Source organism: Conger conger, chromosome 11 (assembly GCF_963514075.1).
Source record: "Conger conger chromosome 11, fConCon1.1, whole genome shotgun sequence".
Lineage (NCBI taxonomy): Eukaryota > Metazoa > Chordata > Actinopteri > Anguilliformes > Congridae > Conger > Conger conger.
This window is the reverse complement of record NC_083770.1, coordinates 39,809,612-39,825,222: the sequence shown is the minus strand read 5'-3', so window position 1 is coordinate 39,825,222 and position 15,611 is coordinate 39,809,612. Positions and strand designations below refer to the sequence as shown.

Below are 15,611 nucleotides of genomic sequence, written 5' to 3'. Positions count from 1 at the left end.
AACATTATTATGATGAGCTTCCAAATGGTTTTCCAGCATAGACAGTCCACCAATGTTCAAAATAAATAAATCAAATTTCATCTTAGACATAGGGGGGTCTTAAATAACATATTAAGTTTCTTACCTTCAAGTTTCTTCTTGAATTTGTATTTCTTGCTGGAGCGTGCAGCATTGAGTAGGGCCTTCTCTTTCACTACATAAGTGAAGAAGTCCTTGCAACTGAATGTAAAGTTGCTCTTCACTTGGATTTCTGACTTTATGAGCTCCACCGAACATCTGTTCCTTGTGTTGGTCCAGCATCCTGTCATGAGCGAGAAGACTCTCTCCACTGAAGCATTGGTGATGGGTACACTCAAGAAGAAAGAAGCAACTGCTGTGAGGTTGGGTGTGTTTGTGTGCTTGAGTAAGGTGGCCCACTTCTCCACGACTGGAGCTCCTGATTGTACGATGGCCTGTTGGCGTGGCAGAACGACACAGTACTCATCATATAGCGCATCCATGTCCAACTTCTTGCTTAGCTGCAGGACCTCTACAGCTTCACAGAGATGGGATAAGTTGAATGGGCTCTTCTGTAGTGCCAGGCTGGCCACCTTCTTCTGGTAGTTGGAGCCTGTGAAGTCATAGCGCTGCTCCAGGTAGTTTAGTTAGGCCTGGTAGAAGTTGGATATGTCCTCTCTGATCACTGCTGCCTGTCTGTCAGGAAACTGCTGGAGGAGCACACCCGTCTGGGCCCCAAAGAAACCATCACTCTGTCGTTGCTGTAGCTAGGTTTTCAGGGTGAACATCATGTCGTAGAGCTCACAGACAGTCCCATCTTCTCGCTCCAGCACCAGCACAGTGTCATGGAAAATCTTCAGCGCATTGCTGAGGAAGGACAGGTAAACCTTAAAGGAGTAAGGACAGTCAATGATCCTGTATGCTGATACTGTTTGCATTATCATTATTTCCCTTATCCCTGTTTTATGTAATATTTAGATAAAATAAAAAGTTGAGTGCAATTCAAATTAATTACCTGTAGCTCGAGGGGGTTGCCCTCACCATCCTGGTCATCGTTGAACAGCCGCCACAGTGACTTTGGGCACTGCTCCTCTCCCAATGAGAGAAAGTAGCTTTTTATAGGAGCCCAGCTGTCGTGAAGCCTCTTCACTGCAGGCCACAGGCTCAGCCATCTTGTGGGCACATGTCTAAGCAAGGACTGGTACTCTTCCCCCACAAAGGTGTGAATTGACTTTAGTTCCTCAACACGTTTGGCAGATGAGGAGAAGTGGCTAAAGGTCTTGTTGACCACATTTTCGATGTCGATGTTTAGCTGATCTCCCGAGTGTTTCGCACTGTTGTGGACGATGTGGGCCACGCAGTTCGCCTTCAAAATGTCTTTGTTGTCCTCTTTTAGTTTCTGGAAGACGGAGTTGTATCTCCCGTAATTCACACTAGCATTGTCAGCGGAATACGCAGATATCATGTCTAGTCCCAGCCCGTTTTCCTTCAGCTTGGTGACTATCTGGTTGTGGATCGCAGCAGATGTTTTGTCACTGTCATCATAGAAATCGAGGACCTTTGTTTGTACTCCCAAGTCTGGCGCCCAGTATCGCACTGACAGTGGGAAGAGCTTGGTGGTCCCATGATTGGAAGCATCTGAAGCCACCGAGAAGAATGGCGTGTGGGCTGTGGAGACATGGGATGAATTTAACAGAGATAATTATAACAAATACAAGATACTGCATTACTATTTTGATCATTATTGATTTAGATAAATATAGCTAATCTACAGAAATATTTATACCTATTTTAAAAATATAGTTGCTTTTGTTTGTTTGAGAGATAACGAATAGTGAAATTGTGGGCATTATTATTATGATTACTATTGATTAAGAAAAATTTCATTCATACATATAATTTACATACTATTTAAACTATACTATTTAAAAAAATATATGGTAGTCTTTGTTCATTAGTGAATTGTGAAATGATGGGCTCTGGCCCATGGACTACTGTTATCATGTAGAGTTGCTCACCTCACAATCACATAAACACACAGGTTTCATAATGGGCACAGATGAGCTAGCTAGATAGCTAACACAACAATGTTAACTTACACATATGAACATACCTTTGGTTGTTGCCTCCCGTGGGTTATTCAGCGGCGTTTTGAGATCTTTCAGGCAACCTTCGACAGATGCAGGGGCAAGCACGTCAATGACTATGGCTTCTGCTTTCGTTCGACCGCAGGTGGCAATGTCTGAGTCTGGATAAATCGTTGGGGCTAGCTTTGTACCACACTCTCCTGATCTGTATGATGTAGCGTGTTGGACAGTGTGATACACATTCGTCACCTCTGCAGCAGTCTTCTAGATAATCATTTTTTGCTCGGAGGAAAGCATCAATAGACTTGGATGTCTCTTTCTGCTGGACACGTTTTTTGTGAGTCTCTGTTAGCCTGTGTCGTTTCACGTCGTATTCCCCGCCATGTCCGATGGAGAATGAAGTTTTGCACAGGTCACAAAAAGCCTTCTCGGTATCCCCCTCAACACCTTTCACCCACCAATAATCACTTTCCCACATCTTTCTGTACATACATTTTCTCTTTTTGGCTGATGGTGACGTCGCCTCAGTCTCATTCTTATTCTCCATTACCGTGGCTACGTTAGGCTACTCGACTCGCTCCCAGTCCCAACTGGTTAGTGTCTGTGTCTTTCGAACGGTGCAAGTGTCATGCGGTGTCATGACAACAACAAAAAGTTGATGACAACTGTTCAACTGAGGCGGTGGGTGTGGCGAGCAAGCAGTTGATTCTGAACTGTCACGTTACGTGAGGTTTTTAACATTGACTGGGGCTCGGGGAGATTAGGCGAACAAGTTTTTTTTTTTTTTGGCCAGCAAGCATTGATTATGCGGGACACGATCTCAATTTGCGGGACGCGTGAAATGGGGTTCAAACGCTGTACGGTCCTGCGCTACGCGGGACGGTTGGTCACATTCCATTACATTACATTATTGGCATTTGGCAGACGCTCTTATCCAGAGCGACGTACAACAAAGTGCATACCCATAACCAGGGATAAGTTCGCTGAAAGACCCTAGAGGTAAGTACAATTTCAACTGCTACCTGTACAACAAAGATAAGGACAAGGGCCATTTTTTTTTTTTTTTTTTTTTTTTTTTAAACAAACAAACAAGCAGAGCAAAAGTCACCAAAGTTAACTATCCAAACACTGCTTACCTAGCCAACTAAAAATACCGATACACAAAGCAAGTCACAGAGACAACAATTAAGGTTCACAGGGAGGTAGGGAGGGATGGGGAGAGGTCACCCTACATCCTCCTCCCCAATGCGATCTACCGCCGTGTTGCTGCTCTGGCTCCTTGTCCATGAGCTCTGGCTGGTACGCTGGTTTCCCCGTGAGCCCTGTCAACATTTGCACCAGCGATTGTGCTCCTCATCCATGGCTCTCAACTACTCATCGGCAGCTTGCGAAAAAACTGTTACAAATGTCCAGATGCCCTTTTGTCACATCAACACCTCGGCATTCTGCGCCCTCGCCCCAAATACATTCACCGGGGCTCTCGTAGGACGTTTGCCCGTTATCTTCACCCTAACAACATTGACTCTCTCTGGAGCTGGACTCATAAAACGGAACGCTGTGCAGCGCACTGCTGATTTCAACAATCTATGCCCCATAACGTCAGTGATAGTCCCTCAGAATTATTCTACTTCTACTTTGCTCAATGTACGATCTCTTAACAACAAAGCACCTTTCATTAATGATGTAATTACCGATATAGGTATTGACTTTATGTTTCTTACTGAAACCTGGCAAGTACCAAATTAATTTATGACACTAAATTAAGCCATCCCATCTGGGTATGAGTTTATTGATAAGCCACGCTCAACTGGGCGTGGGGGAGGACTTGCAGTGCTCCATCGTTCCTGTTTTAAGTTTGTGCGTGTGCCCCTGCGGGATTTTTCATCCTTTGAATGTCTTGCTTTGAAATTTACTGGTAGTCTACCACTACTCCTTTTACTTATCTACAGGCCTCCTAAAGCATCTTCTGTTTTCTTAAATGAATTTTCTGAGCTGCTATCTGCTGTGTGCCCTATGTATTCATCTATCCTGGCTCTGGGTGATTTTAATATACATGTGGATTCAAATAACTGTACCTTTGCTGATAATTTTCTTAGTATGCTAAACTGTTTTGATCTTACTCAGCACGTAAACTTTCACACTCACTCGAAAGGTCACATTCTAGACCTTGTCTGCACTGCTGGTATCTCTCCATCTGACCTTGGCCCCAAGGATCTCTCTGTCTCTGACCACAAAGCTGTCTTGTTCAATATTGCTGTTCCTGAGCCTCACCGCCGCCCCCGTCCATCACGCTCCATCATGTTTAGGAACACCAAGAACATTGACACAGCTGAACTATTAGACACGCTGCAATCCCAACTCACAGATCAGCCACTTAACATGTGTCCTGATGATCTTGTTCTATTCTACAATTCTCATCTATCTAACATGTTAAAACAGATTGCCCCGTTGAAAACACACACCGTCTCCTTCCTACGCTCTGCTCCATGGTATACACCTGAGCTGCGTAAAATGAAGGCTGCTGGCCGCCAACTGGAGCGGCTTAGCAAAAAGACGGGACTAACGGTGCACATGCAGGCATATAAAGATCATGTCCTGGCCTACAAGGAGGCTCTTAATGAGGCTAAATCTGTGCATTACACCAACATTATTGCCAGAGGTCAGAGTAACCCTAGAGCCCTCCACAGTCAACAAGATACTCCAGCCTACCAAACCCTTTCCACTCACCCCTTCAACTGATATCTGCTGTGAGTTTCTTAATTTTTTCCAAAACAAAATCAACACCATCTACAGTCAGTTTCAATCACTCTCTACTGCTATCATGCCAAGTGGTGCTCCCATTTCCCATACCTTACCAGCTCAGCTGTTCTCTGCCTTCACACCTGTCGACGAGCACTTTGTCCATGACCTTGCCACTAAGGCTAGGAGCACTACCTGCCTCTTGGACCCTATGCCTACCCCACTGGTCAAAAACTGCCTGCCAGCTCGATGCCCCCTCCTCGTTCATATTATAAATTTATCTCTGTTAACTGGTTCTGTTCCTTGCTCACTCAAAACTGCAGCTATCACCCCTGTCCTTAAGAAATCTGGAGCAGCTGTTGATGATCTGAAAAATTATCGACCCATCTCAAATCTCCCATTCATAGCCAAACTCCTTGAGCGCACTGTTTCTTCCCAACTCCAAGAACACCTGACACATCACAGCCTATGGGAAGTGTTTCAGTCCGGTTTTAGGGCTAAGCACAGCACTGAGACGGCCCTGGTCAAGGTCGTAAACGACCTGCTCATTGCTGCTGACACAGGCCATGTCAGCATTCTCCTGTTGCTGGACCTCACAGCTGCCTTCGACACGGTCTGTCACAACACACTGCTCACCCGGTTGGAAACACTCTTGGGTATCACTGGCACTCCACTCTCCTGGTTTAGGTCATATCTCACAGCGAGGGAACAGTTTGTCTCCATAGGTAATTTCAGGTCCCCCGGTTCACCCCTCTCACATGGTGTTCCCCAGGGTTCTGTCCTAGGTCCCCTGCTCTTTGTCATTTACATCCTCCCCCTTGGTGACATCTTACGTCAGTATGGTTTAAACTTTCACTGCTATGCTGACGACACACAGATTTATATTCACACTAAGCCCCCCCACACACTCCCTCCCTCCATTCTGGCCACCTGCCTCAATGCCATTAGCACCTGGATGACACAGAATTTTCTCAAACTTAACCATGACAAAACAGAAGCCATACTCATTGCCACACCAGCTGTATTGAAAAAACTCAAACTTTCACATCTATCCATCCCCGGCTATTTCACTACCACTACCGCTGAAGTTAAAAACCTTGGTGTCATTATTGATTCTACCCTCTCATTTGACACTCACATAAAAAACATCACCAAAACAGCTTTCTTCCACCTCAAAAACATTAACAAACTCCCCCCCTCACTTAACCCCACCGCTGCTGAGACTGTCATCCATGCATTCATAGCCTCCAGACTTGATTACTGCAACGCCCTTCTCTTTGGTATCTCAGCAAAGAGATTAAACAGACTCCAATACATTCAAAATTCCGCTGCAAGAGTTCTCACCCGCACTAGGCCCTGGCAACACATCACTCCCATCCTCCATCAACTACACTGGCTCCCTGTGCAATACTGTATTCAATTTAAAATCATTCTACTTGTTTTCAAAGCCCAACATAATCTTGCACCCTTTCAAACCTCCTGACCCCATACCAACCAACCCGCACCCTACGCTCCACCAATACCCACCTCCTGCTCACCCCCACTGCACATCTCCGTTCTATGGGTGACAGGGCGTTTAGTGTAGCTGGTCCCAAACTCTGGAACTCCCTCCCACTTGCACTACGGAATATCACCTCACTGTCCACCTTCAAATCCAAGCTCAAAACTCACCTTTTCACTCTTGCTTTTCCTCCCTACTCCTAACTGACCCCTCCATCTCACTCTCGCCATGTACCATCCTATTGTTGTTTGTTGTTTTATATACTCTATTTTATTGTCTACATTTTTGTATAGTGTATTTTAATAAGTGTACAGTGTCTATCCCCTATATGTTGTTTTATGACCGCCACTTGCCACTACTGTACAGTGTCCTTGGGTGACCTGTCTGGCTGCCTGTCATGGCTCGCACCAAATTTAAAACATTGACCCTACACCCCTGCCAAATCAAATAGGCCCTGGTCCTTATCTTTGTTGTGCAGGTAGCAGTTGAAATTGCACTTCCCTCTCGGGCAGAGGTCACCAACCCTGGTCCTGAAGAGCGACTGGGTCTGCTGGTTTTCGCTGTTACTCTGCACTTAATTTATCAATTAGAGCAGATGATTACATTTACATTTACATTTTAGTCATTTGGCAGACGCTTTTAATCCAAAGCGACTTACAAGTGCATAGGTTCTACCACAAGTGAAAGCATCACAACCAGAACTAGGAAAATACACCTGGACTGCTGTTCTAAACATATAGTCGTCATCATAAGTGCAAGTTTTTTTTTTTTTTTTTTTTTTTTTTTTTTTGGGGGGGGGGGGGGGTTAGACAGGGATAGGGGTATCAGAAGGGGGGGGCGGGGTAAGTCAGGAGGGAGGACTAAGGTAGAGTTTGAAGAGGTGTGTTTTGAGTCTGCGTCAAAATAGGGGGAGGGATTCTGCTGTCCTGACAGTGGTAGGCAAGTCATTCCACCACTGAGGGACCAGAACGGAAAACAGGCGTGAACGTGCAGCTCGACCGCCAGGTGCCCGTAGAGAGGGAACCGTAAGGCGACCAGAGCTGGCAGACCGGAGTGGTCTAGCTGGGGAGTAGGGAGTGATCAGGGATTGTATGTAATGTGGGGCAGTCCCCTTAGCAGCCTGAAATGCCAACACTAGGGCCTTGAATCGGATGCGTGCGGCAATAGGAAGCCAGTGGAGGCCAATGAGAAGCGGGGTGACATGAGCCGACCTGGGCTGACTGGTGATCAAGCGGGCTGCAGCATTCTGGACCAGCTGGAGGGGCTTGATGGCGCACGCTGGGAGACCGGCTAGGAGGGAGTTGCAGTAATCCAGGCGGGAAATGACGAGCGCCTGGACTAGGAGCTGGGTGGCTTTCTCCGTCAGGAGATGACGGATGCGGCGTATATTATACAGAAAGAACCTGCAGGTTCTGGCAGTGGAGGATACTTGTGGAGCCAGGGAGAGGCAGTTATCAAGAGTCACCCCAAGATTCTTTGCCGTACGGGAGGAGGAAACTACAAAGTCCTCCACAGTCAGTGAGAGGTCAATTGACGGAGAGGACTTGGCAGGGATGTAGAGAAGCTCAGTTTTGGCAAGGTTGAGCTTCAGGTGATGGGAAGTCATCCACGCAGAGATATCAGCCAAGCAGGCAGAGATCTGTGTGGTGATTTGGGTGTCGGGGGGGAAGGAAATGAAGAGTTGGGTGTCATCAGCGTAGGAGTGATAAGAGAAGCCGTGGGAAGAGATAACAGAACCAAGAGACATGGTGTATAGCGAGAAGAGGAGAGGCCCAAGAACCGAGCCTTGCGGGACTCCAGTTCGTAGGGGTTGAGGGTCGGAGACTGCGCCCCTCCAAGTCACCTGGTAGGAGCGACCAGAGAGGTAGGAGGAAAACCAAGCGAGTGCAGAACCTGTGACACCCATCCCAGACAGCGATGAGAGCAGAATCTCATGGTTGACTGTATCGAAGGCGGCTGACAGGTCAAGGAAGATGAGGACAGAGGAGAGGGATTTTGCTTTAGCAGAGTGGAGTGCCTCAGTGACCGCGAGCAGGGCGGTTTCAGTGGAGTGGCCACTCTTGAAGCCAGACTGGTTGGGGTCATGGAGATTGTTGTGGAGAAGATAAGTGGACAGTTGGGAGCAGACCGCCCGTTCCAGGGTTTTAGCGAGAAAGGGAAGAAGAGAGACAGGCCGGTAGTTGTTCAGGGCAGAGGGATCAAGAGTAGGTTTTTTGAGGAGGGGAGTGACTCTGGCCCTCTTCAGGGAAGAGGGCATGGTGCCGGAAGAGAGGGAGGTGTTGATTAGAGAGGAGAGAAAAGGGAGAATGTCCTCAGATATAGACTGTATAGCTGTATAGCTAACTCACCTCACCTGGTTACCTGGGTCTCAACAGGGTGCTGATTTTAAGGTGAAAACAAAAACCAGCAGACCCAGTATCTCTCCAGGACCAGGGTTGGTGACCTCTGCTCTAGGGTCTTTCAGCGCACTTATCCCTGCTTATGGGTATGCACTTTGTTGTACGTCACTCTGGATAAGAGCGTCTGCCAAATGCCATTAATGTAATGTAATGTAATGTATTGTCAGCTTAGAAAACTAAATACTACAAGAAAATAAAGGGAAGAACTGGCACCTAGATGGACCTTGATAAGCTAGCTGTCCGCGAAAGGCGTTCTCAGTGCCGACATGCAGTGGTCAGGCTTGCGCACGTTGGTAGCCAACTCTACCGGTCTTCGTTGCAATCAATGGGGCAAGTTTTTTTTCAAGAATGTCTATTTAAAACAAAACTTGAGGCGTCCATGCCCTATTCCGTCTTACAGGTGGGAGAATGGTGGCCACAATTTTGTTTGGCGCAGTTAATGGATATGTTGGGACACGAGCTCATCAATAGCTGTGTGCTACTACATTAAGTTTACCTTGGAACCCCACACGAACTGCTCAGACCCACCTGTCCCCTCCTTATGAGCAACCGACCACCAAATCATCTTCCACACAGGTTTATGCGTCAACCCGCCTCACCTGGTGCTCCTTTTAAGCACACAGCCCCACCGTCTGACTGACTGTTATTAGCGTAGCCTACTTAACGAGCTGCGACCTTGGGAGTATATCATCAAAGCAGGATTACAGATTTATCTTGATAAATTCACTGTCCCAAACATTATGGAGGGCACACGTGTGTGTGTGTGTGTGTGTGTGTGTGTGTGTGTGTGTGTGTGTGTGTGTGCGCGCGCGCGAAATGGAAAGCACATTCCATCTCTTAGTGTGTCTACTGGGACACCCATGCCTGTGTTTCTCTTCCATTGACTAGGCCTGCTTAGAAATAAATAAATGCACAAACAATGCGTTTCAATCAGAATTAAGTGTCACAACCGTCCCCAATCCAGGCAGCCATTACTTAGCCAGTTATATTGGCATGTGGATTTGAAGGAAGCTAGCATGAATTTGGAACAAAACATTTGGCTAGAGAAACTGCTTATTACTCCCACAGAAGTTTTCACCTACATTATTGTGACGACATTACCAGAAGTCATCCCTTGTGGATCAAATTAAAGGTGTTACAACTGACCCATTGTTTAAACCATCCACAGTCTCCCCTAAATGTGGAACAGAATGATTTGGGTGTTTTTCTCTCGATTAAATCAATGATATTATTGATTTACAGTATACCGTGTTTAGTTTACAATTTCCACAACGGTCTGATAGTCTGTTGATCATGAATATTAAAAAAGTAGTTTAACATTTGCCATTACCCCCAAATAAGGGAAAAAGCATAGTAAATCAGTCCGCACAATGGAACGCCTCCTGATTTATTTATTTTTTCATTATGAAAAACTGAAACTTCTGGCTACAAGACAACCGAATAAGCGTGGGTTGGGCGGATACTCAGAGGCAGGGACCGTGAGTTTTAAGTTAGTCCCAACCAATGCGGTTGATCCAGAGACGCAACCTTCCCTTCAAATACTTCAGACTCCCCTTTTTTTTTTACAGTCATTATCTGCTGTCGTGTATTTCGGTCAAACGTGTGATATGAACAACACGTGTGTATCACCGTATCAGCCCCATGCGCCCCTGTTGCAGCCGTTCTGGGACTACATACTTCGCCATGAAGAGTTGCTCTTATCTCCTTACCTTCCCGCCGGCGTCGCTTTCCTTGGTCATGTATTCATGTGCGCACCTTTCCTGCTGATGGACGTTATGGGGAGCCGCTGGACATCAATACATCGTTACAAGATCTCCGACAGCAGGGAGGAGACTGTCTGTCTGCGTCTTTGGCTGAGCTCTTTCCTAAGGATATTTTGGAAATACGCGGTCTATGTATTTCCAGCGACGGCGGTTCTGCAGCGACTTCGCACTCCGGAGATGCCCACCATGGCACCAACCTGCTGGCAAGTGTTCTGGCAGATATCGTCGTGTTTATTTCTGTTCGACGCTCTGTTCTACTTCTGGCACGACGCAATGCATAGGTAATTCACTTGTCGGGCAATACATGCCATTCCACAATAAAACACACTGTTCAATATTAATGTGTATTTTCAACAGACTCTGGAAAAACTTTTTTCGATTTTGTTACTAACATGGTTCGTCAATAAAACATTCTATGGCATCAGAGTGTTTACCAATTTGATTTAAAATGCTTATTGATGATTGTCGATGGAGTTGATGTCTTTTGTATGTGCCTAAGCCCCCCCCCATCATTGTCGCGCTGATCCGTACTGTTGTTTTACCATCAGGGTGCCTTGGCTGTACTTCCAAGTCCACCGGGCACATCACCGGAACACGGCCGTATTCGCGATGATAGCCCAGGACTCAAGCGCGTCGGAGCTGCTGTCACTCCAAACGATCGCTATCTGTTGCGCGGTGCTGGTCGGCTGCCATCCGCTAAGCGAGATCATCTTCCATCTGCTCAACATGTGGATGGCCGTGGAGGACCACTGCGGATACGACCTGCCCTGGGCGCTCCACCGGATCGTGCCCTTCTTCGGAGGGGCTCCGTTCCACCAACTACACCACCGGAGATTCCGTGGAAACTACGCTCCTTACTTCACGCATTGGGACCGGTTGTTCGGCACCTACTTGGAGGAGGAGGAAACGCCGTGAAACATCAGGAATCAATTCAATCAATTCAATTTTATTTGTATAGTGTGCTCTCGCAGCAGACTGTCCAGAAGACGCTTTACAGAGTAACAGAAGGGAAAAAAATTGCACGAGATCATAAGACAACTCCCTAGAGTGGAGAAAAGCCCTCAAACAGTCGTGAGAAAAAAGATCCCTAGTGGGAAGAAATCTTGACAGGAACCCGACTATAATAGTAATGATTGGTTGCGGCCACGAGATTGCAGACATACAGTAGGGTTGTTTTGCACTTATGAAAATACACAATAAATGATGGTACAGATCGCGCTTATTCATCTTCACACCTCAAACTCAACCAAGTTGGGGTGACACAGTGTATAATTATTATTTCATGTTATGTTGTATAAAAACGGTTTTATAGATTTAAACCATTGTCAGATTAATCTATAAAGCCCAAGTCTTTATCTTTGTTGTATTCTTAGCACTTCAAACTGTATTTCCTTCTCGGGTCCTTCAGCTCACTTGTCCCTGGTTATGGGTATTCACTTTGCATAAGGATTTGAAGGAGTTTTTTTAATTATGCTTTGTTATGCTTTATAATATAAGTTATGTTATGTACGTCGCTCTGGATAAGAGCGTCTGCCAAATGCCAATAATGTAATGTAATGTAATGTTTCTTATGCTACAATTTATTCCGTCCAGGAGGGGGCGCTTAGACGACGTAGAACAATTCCACCTGCAATGGGCAGGGGGACTCAACAGCCGTGCAGATTTATCATGCCTTTGTTTTTGTCTGATCTGTCTACCTTGTGACCAGTGGCCACCCCCAGCCCAGTGTCACACACCTACTAAAGCAGCTGTGTACTCATTCCTGAGCCTCTTCTATGCTGTGCAAGAGCTGTGCACTTGATTTGTGCAGTTGTGATTATTATAGTGTGTGATAAGAGAGTTAGAAACTACATTAGACATCCATTATTCAAAGTGACTCACAGTTGAGTGGACTAGGCAGGGGCCACTCACCCTGGAGCAATGTGGGGTTAAGGGCCTTATTCAAGGGCCCAACAGCTACACTGATCTTATTATGGCTGAATTGGAGCTTGAACCACCAACCTTCTGGGTCACAGCCAAGCAACTTAGCCGCTAGACTACATTTAATGAAACTAAAAAAAATAAAATTAACATCCTGTATCACTCATTTACAGAGGCAACCTTAGCGCCTGCACTTTCTAGTTTTAGAAAACAAAAGTAGCCAATGTTATTAGTTCATGACCTCATTGAAAATGGAGTGTGAGAAGGTTTGTAGATCTGGAGGGCTTTGTCTAGATGAGAAACATTTTCATTTGCCATTTTTCTCTGCTCAAACAGAAAAAACCTACAGTGCTCCAAATGTTGCAGCATATGCTCCTGAAAATAAAATATATATCTGCAGATTGGGATGCATTCGTGTGCTCTTTGGGAAAAAATATTAGTGTTGAGAGGCCCCATGGACTAATGAAAACCATTTGTTTAGTTCCACAAATATAATTGCATGCAAGGTACATAAACGTGAATTATTATGAACTGTTTATGTGTTGCAGGTGACAAAGCCAAGTCAGAAATCTGTGTGGGACATTCTAACCAGGGGCTCATTCCAATCACTTTTTTTCATTTTTATCTTTTACTTGCTTCTGACAGAAAACGAAAACAAAAATGAAAAAAGGAGCAAAAATAATGGATTGGAATGAGCCCCTGGTGTAAATGGTGAATTTTGCAGCAAAGGCAGTTTCTGAAATGGAGTGTCCCTCCATTTGTACCACTGATAGTGTTCCCATAAGCACACAATGAAATATTCGAAGGAGAGGATAGAAGGTAAAGAAAAGCAGTGGTTCATAGTTGGCCACAATATCATTGCAGCAAATGTAGTCAGTAAATCTATTGGGAAGTGTAATGTTTTTTTGTACATACATATATAGCTCCAATTATACATATTTTGAAAAGTTAGTTATATTCTTTATTGAACCCTGTGGGATAATTTGTCCTGCATTTGACCCATCCTAGTTACTTAGGAGCATGGGCAGTGCACTCCAGTTCTGGGGCCAGTACCTCAGTCAGGGGAAACGGCAGGATTGGGGGGAATCTGGAGTACCTGGAGTAAACCCACAAACACGTGGAGCTAGCAAGGAGCGAGGCATTAGAGGGTCCCATGAGCTGGGACTCCAGAAGTTGGATATGTCCTCTCTGATCACTGCTGCCTGTCTGTCAGGAAACTGCTGGAGGAGCACACCCGTCTGGGCCCCAAAGAAACCATCACTCTGTCGTTGCTGTAGCTTGGTTTTCAGGGTGAACATCATGTCGTAGAGCTCACAGACAGTCCCATCTTCTCGCTCCAGCACCAGCACAGTGTCATGGAAAATCTTCAGCGCATTGCTGAGGAAGGACAGGTAAACCTTAAAGGAGTAAGGACAGTCAATGATCCTGTATGCTGATACTGTTTGCATTATCATTATTTCCCTTATCCCTGTTTTATGTAATATTTAGATAAAATAAAAAGTTGAGTGCAATTCAAATTAATTACCTGTAGCTCGAGGGGGTTGCCCTCACCATCCTGGTCATCGTTGAACAGCCGCCACAGTGACTTTGGGCACTGCTCCTCTCCCAATGAGAGAAAGTAGCTTTTTATAGGAGCCCAGCTGTCGTGAAGCCTCTTCACTGCAGGCCACAGGCTCAGCCATCTTGTGGGCACATGTCTAAGCAAGGACTGGTACTCTTCCCCCACAAAGGTGTGAATTGACTTTAGTTCCTCAACACGTTTGGCAGATGAGGAGAAGTGGCTAAAGGTCTTGTTGACCACATTTTCGATGTCGATGTTTAGCTGATCTCCTGCGTGTTTCGCACTGTTGTGGATGATGTGGGCCACGCAGTTCGCCTTCAAAATGTCTTTGTTGTCCTCTTTTAGTTTCTGGAAGACGGAGTTGTATCTCCCGTAATTCACACCAGCATTGTCAGCGGAATACGCAGATATCATGTCTAGTCCCAGCCCGTTTTCCTTCAGCTTGGTGACTATCTGGTTGTGGATCGCAGCAGATGTTTTGTCACTGTCATCATAGAAATCGAGGACCTTTGTTTGTACTCCCAAGTCTGGCGCCCAGTATCGCACTGACAGTGGGAAGAGCTTGGTGGTCCCATGATTGGAAGCATCTGAAGCCACCGAGAAGAATGGCGTGTGGGCTGTGGAGACACACAGGAGATGGGATGAATTTAACAGAGATAATTATAACAAATACAAGATACTGCATTACTATTTTGATCATTATTGATTTAGATAAATATAGCTAATCTACAGAAATATTTATACCTATTTTAAAAATATAGTTGCTTTTGTTTGTTTGAGAGATAACGAATAGTGAAATTGTGGGCATTATTATTATGATTACTATTGATTAAGAAAAATTTCATTCATACATATAATTTACATATTATTTAAACTATACTATTTAAAAAAATATATGGTAGTCTTTGTTCATTAGTGAATTGTGAAATGATGGGCTCTGGCCCATGGACTACCGTTATCATGTAGAGTTGCTCACCTCACAATCACATACACACACAGGTTTCATAATGGGCACAGATGAGCTAGCTAGATAGCTAACACAACAATGTTAACTTACACATATGAACATACCTTTGGTTGTTGCCTCCCGTGGGTTATTCAGCGGCGTTTTGAGATCTTTCAGGCAACCTTCGACAGATGCAGGGGCAAGCACGTCAATGACTATGGCTTCTGCTTTCGTTCGACCGCAGGTCATCCTCTTGGCAATGTCTGAGTCTGGATAAATCGTTGGGGCTAGCTTTGTACCACACTCTCCTGATCTGTATGATGTAGCGTGTTGGACAGTGTGATACACATTCGTCACCTCTGCAGCAGTGACCTTGTCTTCTAGATAATCATTTTTTGCTCGGAGGAAAGCATCAATAGACTTGGATGTCTCTTTCTGCTGGACACGTTTTTTGTGAGTCTCTGTTAGCCTGTGTCGTTTCACGTCGTATTCCCCGCCATGTCCGATGGAGAATGAAGTTTTGCACAGGTCACAAAAAGCCTTCTCGGTATCCCCCTCAACACCTTTCACCCACCAATAATCACTTTCCCACATCTTTCTGTACATACATTTTCTCTTTTTGGCTGATGGTGACGTCGCCTCAGTCTCATTCTTATTCTCCATTACCGTGGCTACGTTAGGCTACTCGACTCGCTCCC

The 15,611-nt window shown here is 45.5% G+C and overlaps 1 protein-coding gene across 1 annotated transcript; it reads left to right on the top strand.

Annotated features, from left to right (window-relative positions):
• The first annotated feature begins 10,330 nt into the window (after positions 1-10,330).
• Positions 10,331-12,343, top strand: LOC133139961 (cholesterol 25-hydroxylase-like protein). The gene is made up of 2 exons (XM_061259452.1): positions 10,331-10,767; positions 11,035-12,343. Exons 1-2 carry the CDS (start codon positions 10,331-10,333, stop codon positions 11,399-11,401), a joined length of 804 nt encoding a protein of 267 aa, XP_061115436.1. The 3' UTR covers positions 11,402-12,343.
• Positions 12,344-15,611: the final 3,268 nt, after the last annotated feature.

What these genes read in the sequence shown, in the direction of transcription:
- LOC133139961 (XM_061259452.1), top strand. Translation starts at nt 10,331, where the DNA reads ATGAACAACACGTGTGTATCACCGTATCAGCCCCATGCGCCCCTGTTG. An exon ending in TGGCACGACGCAATGCATAG is followed by an intron (nt 10,768 to 11,034) that starts GTAATTCACTTG and finishes TTTTACCATCAG; the next exon opens with GGTGCCTTGGCTGTACTTCC.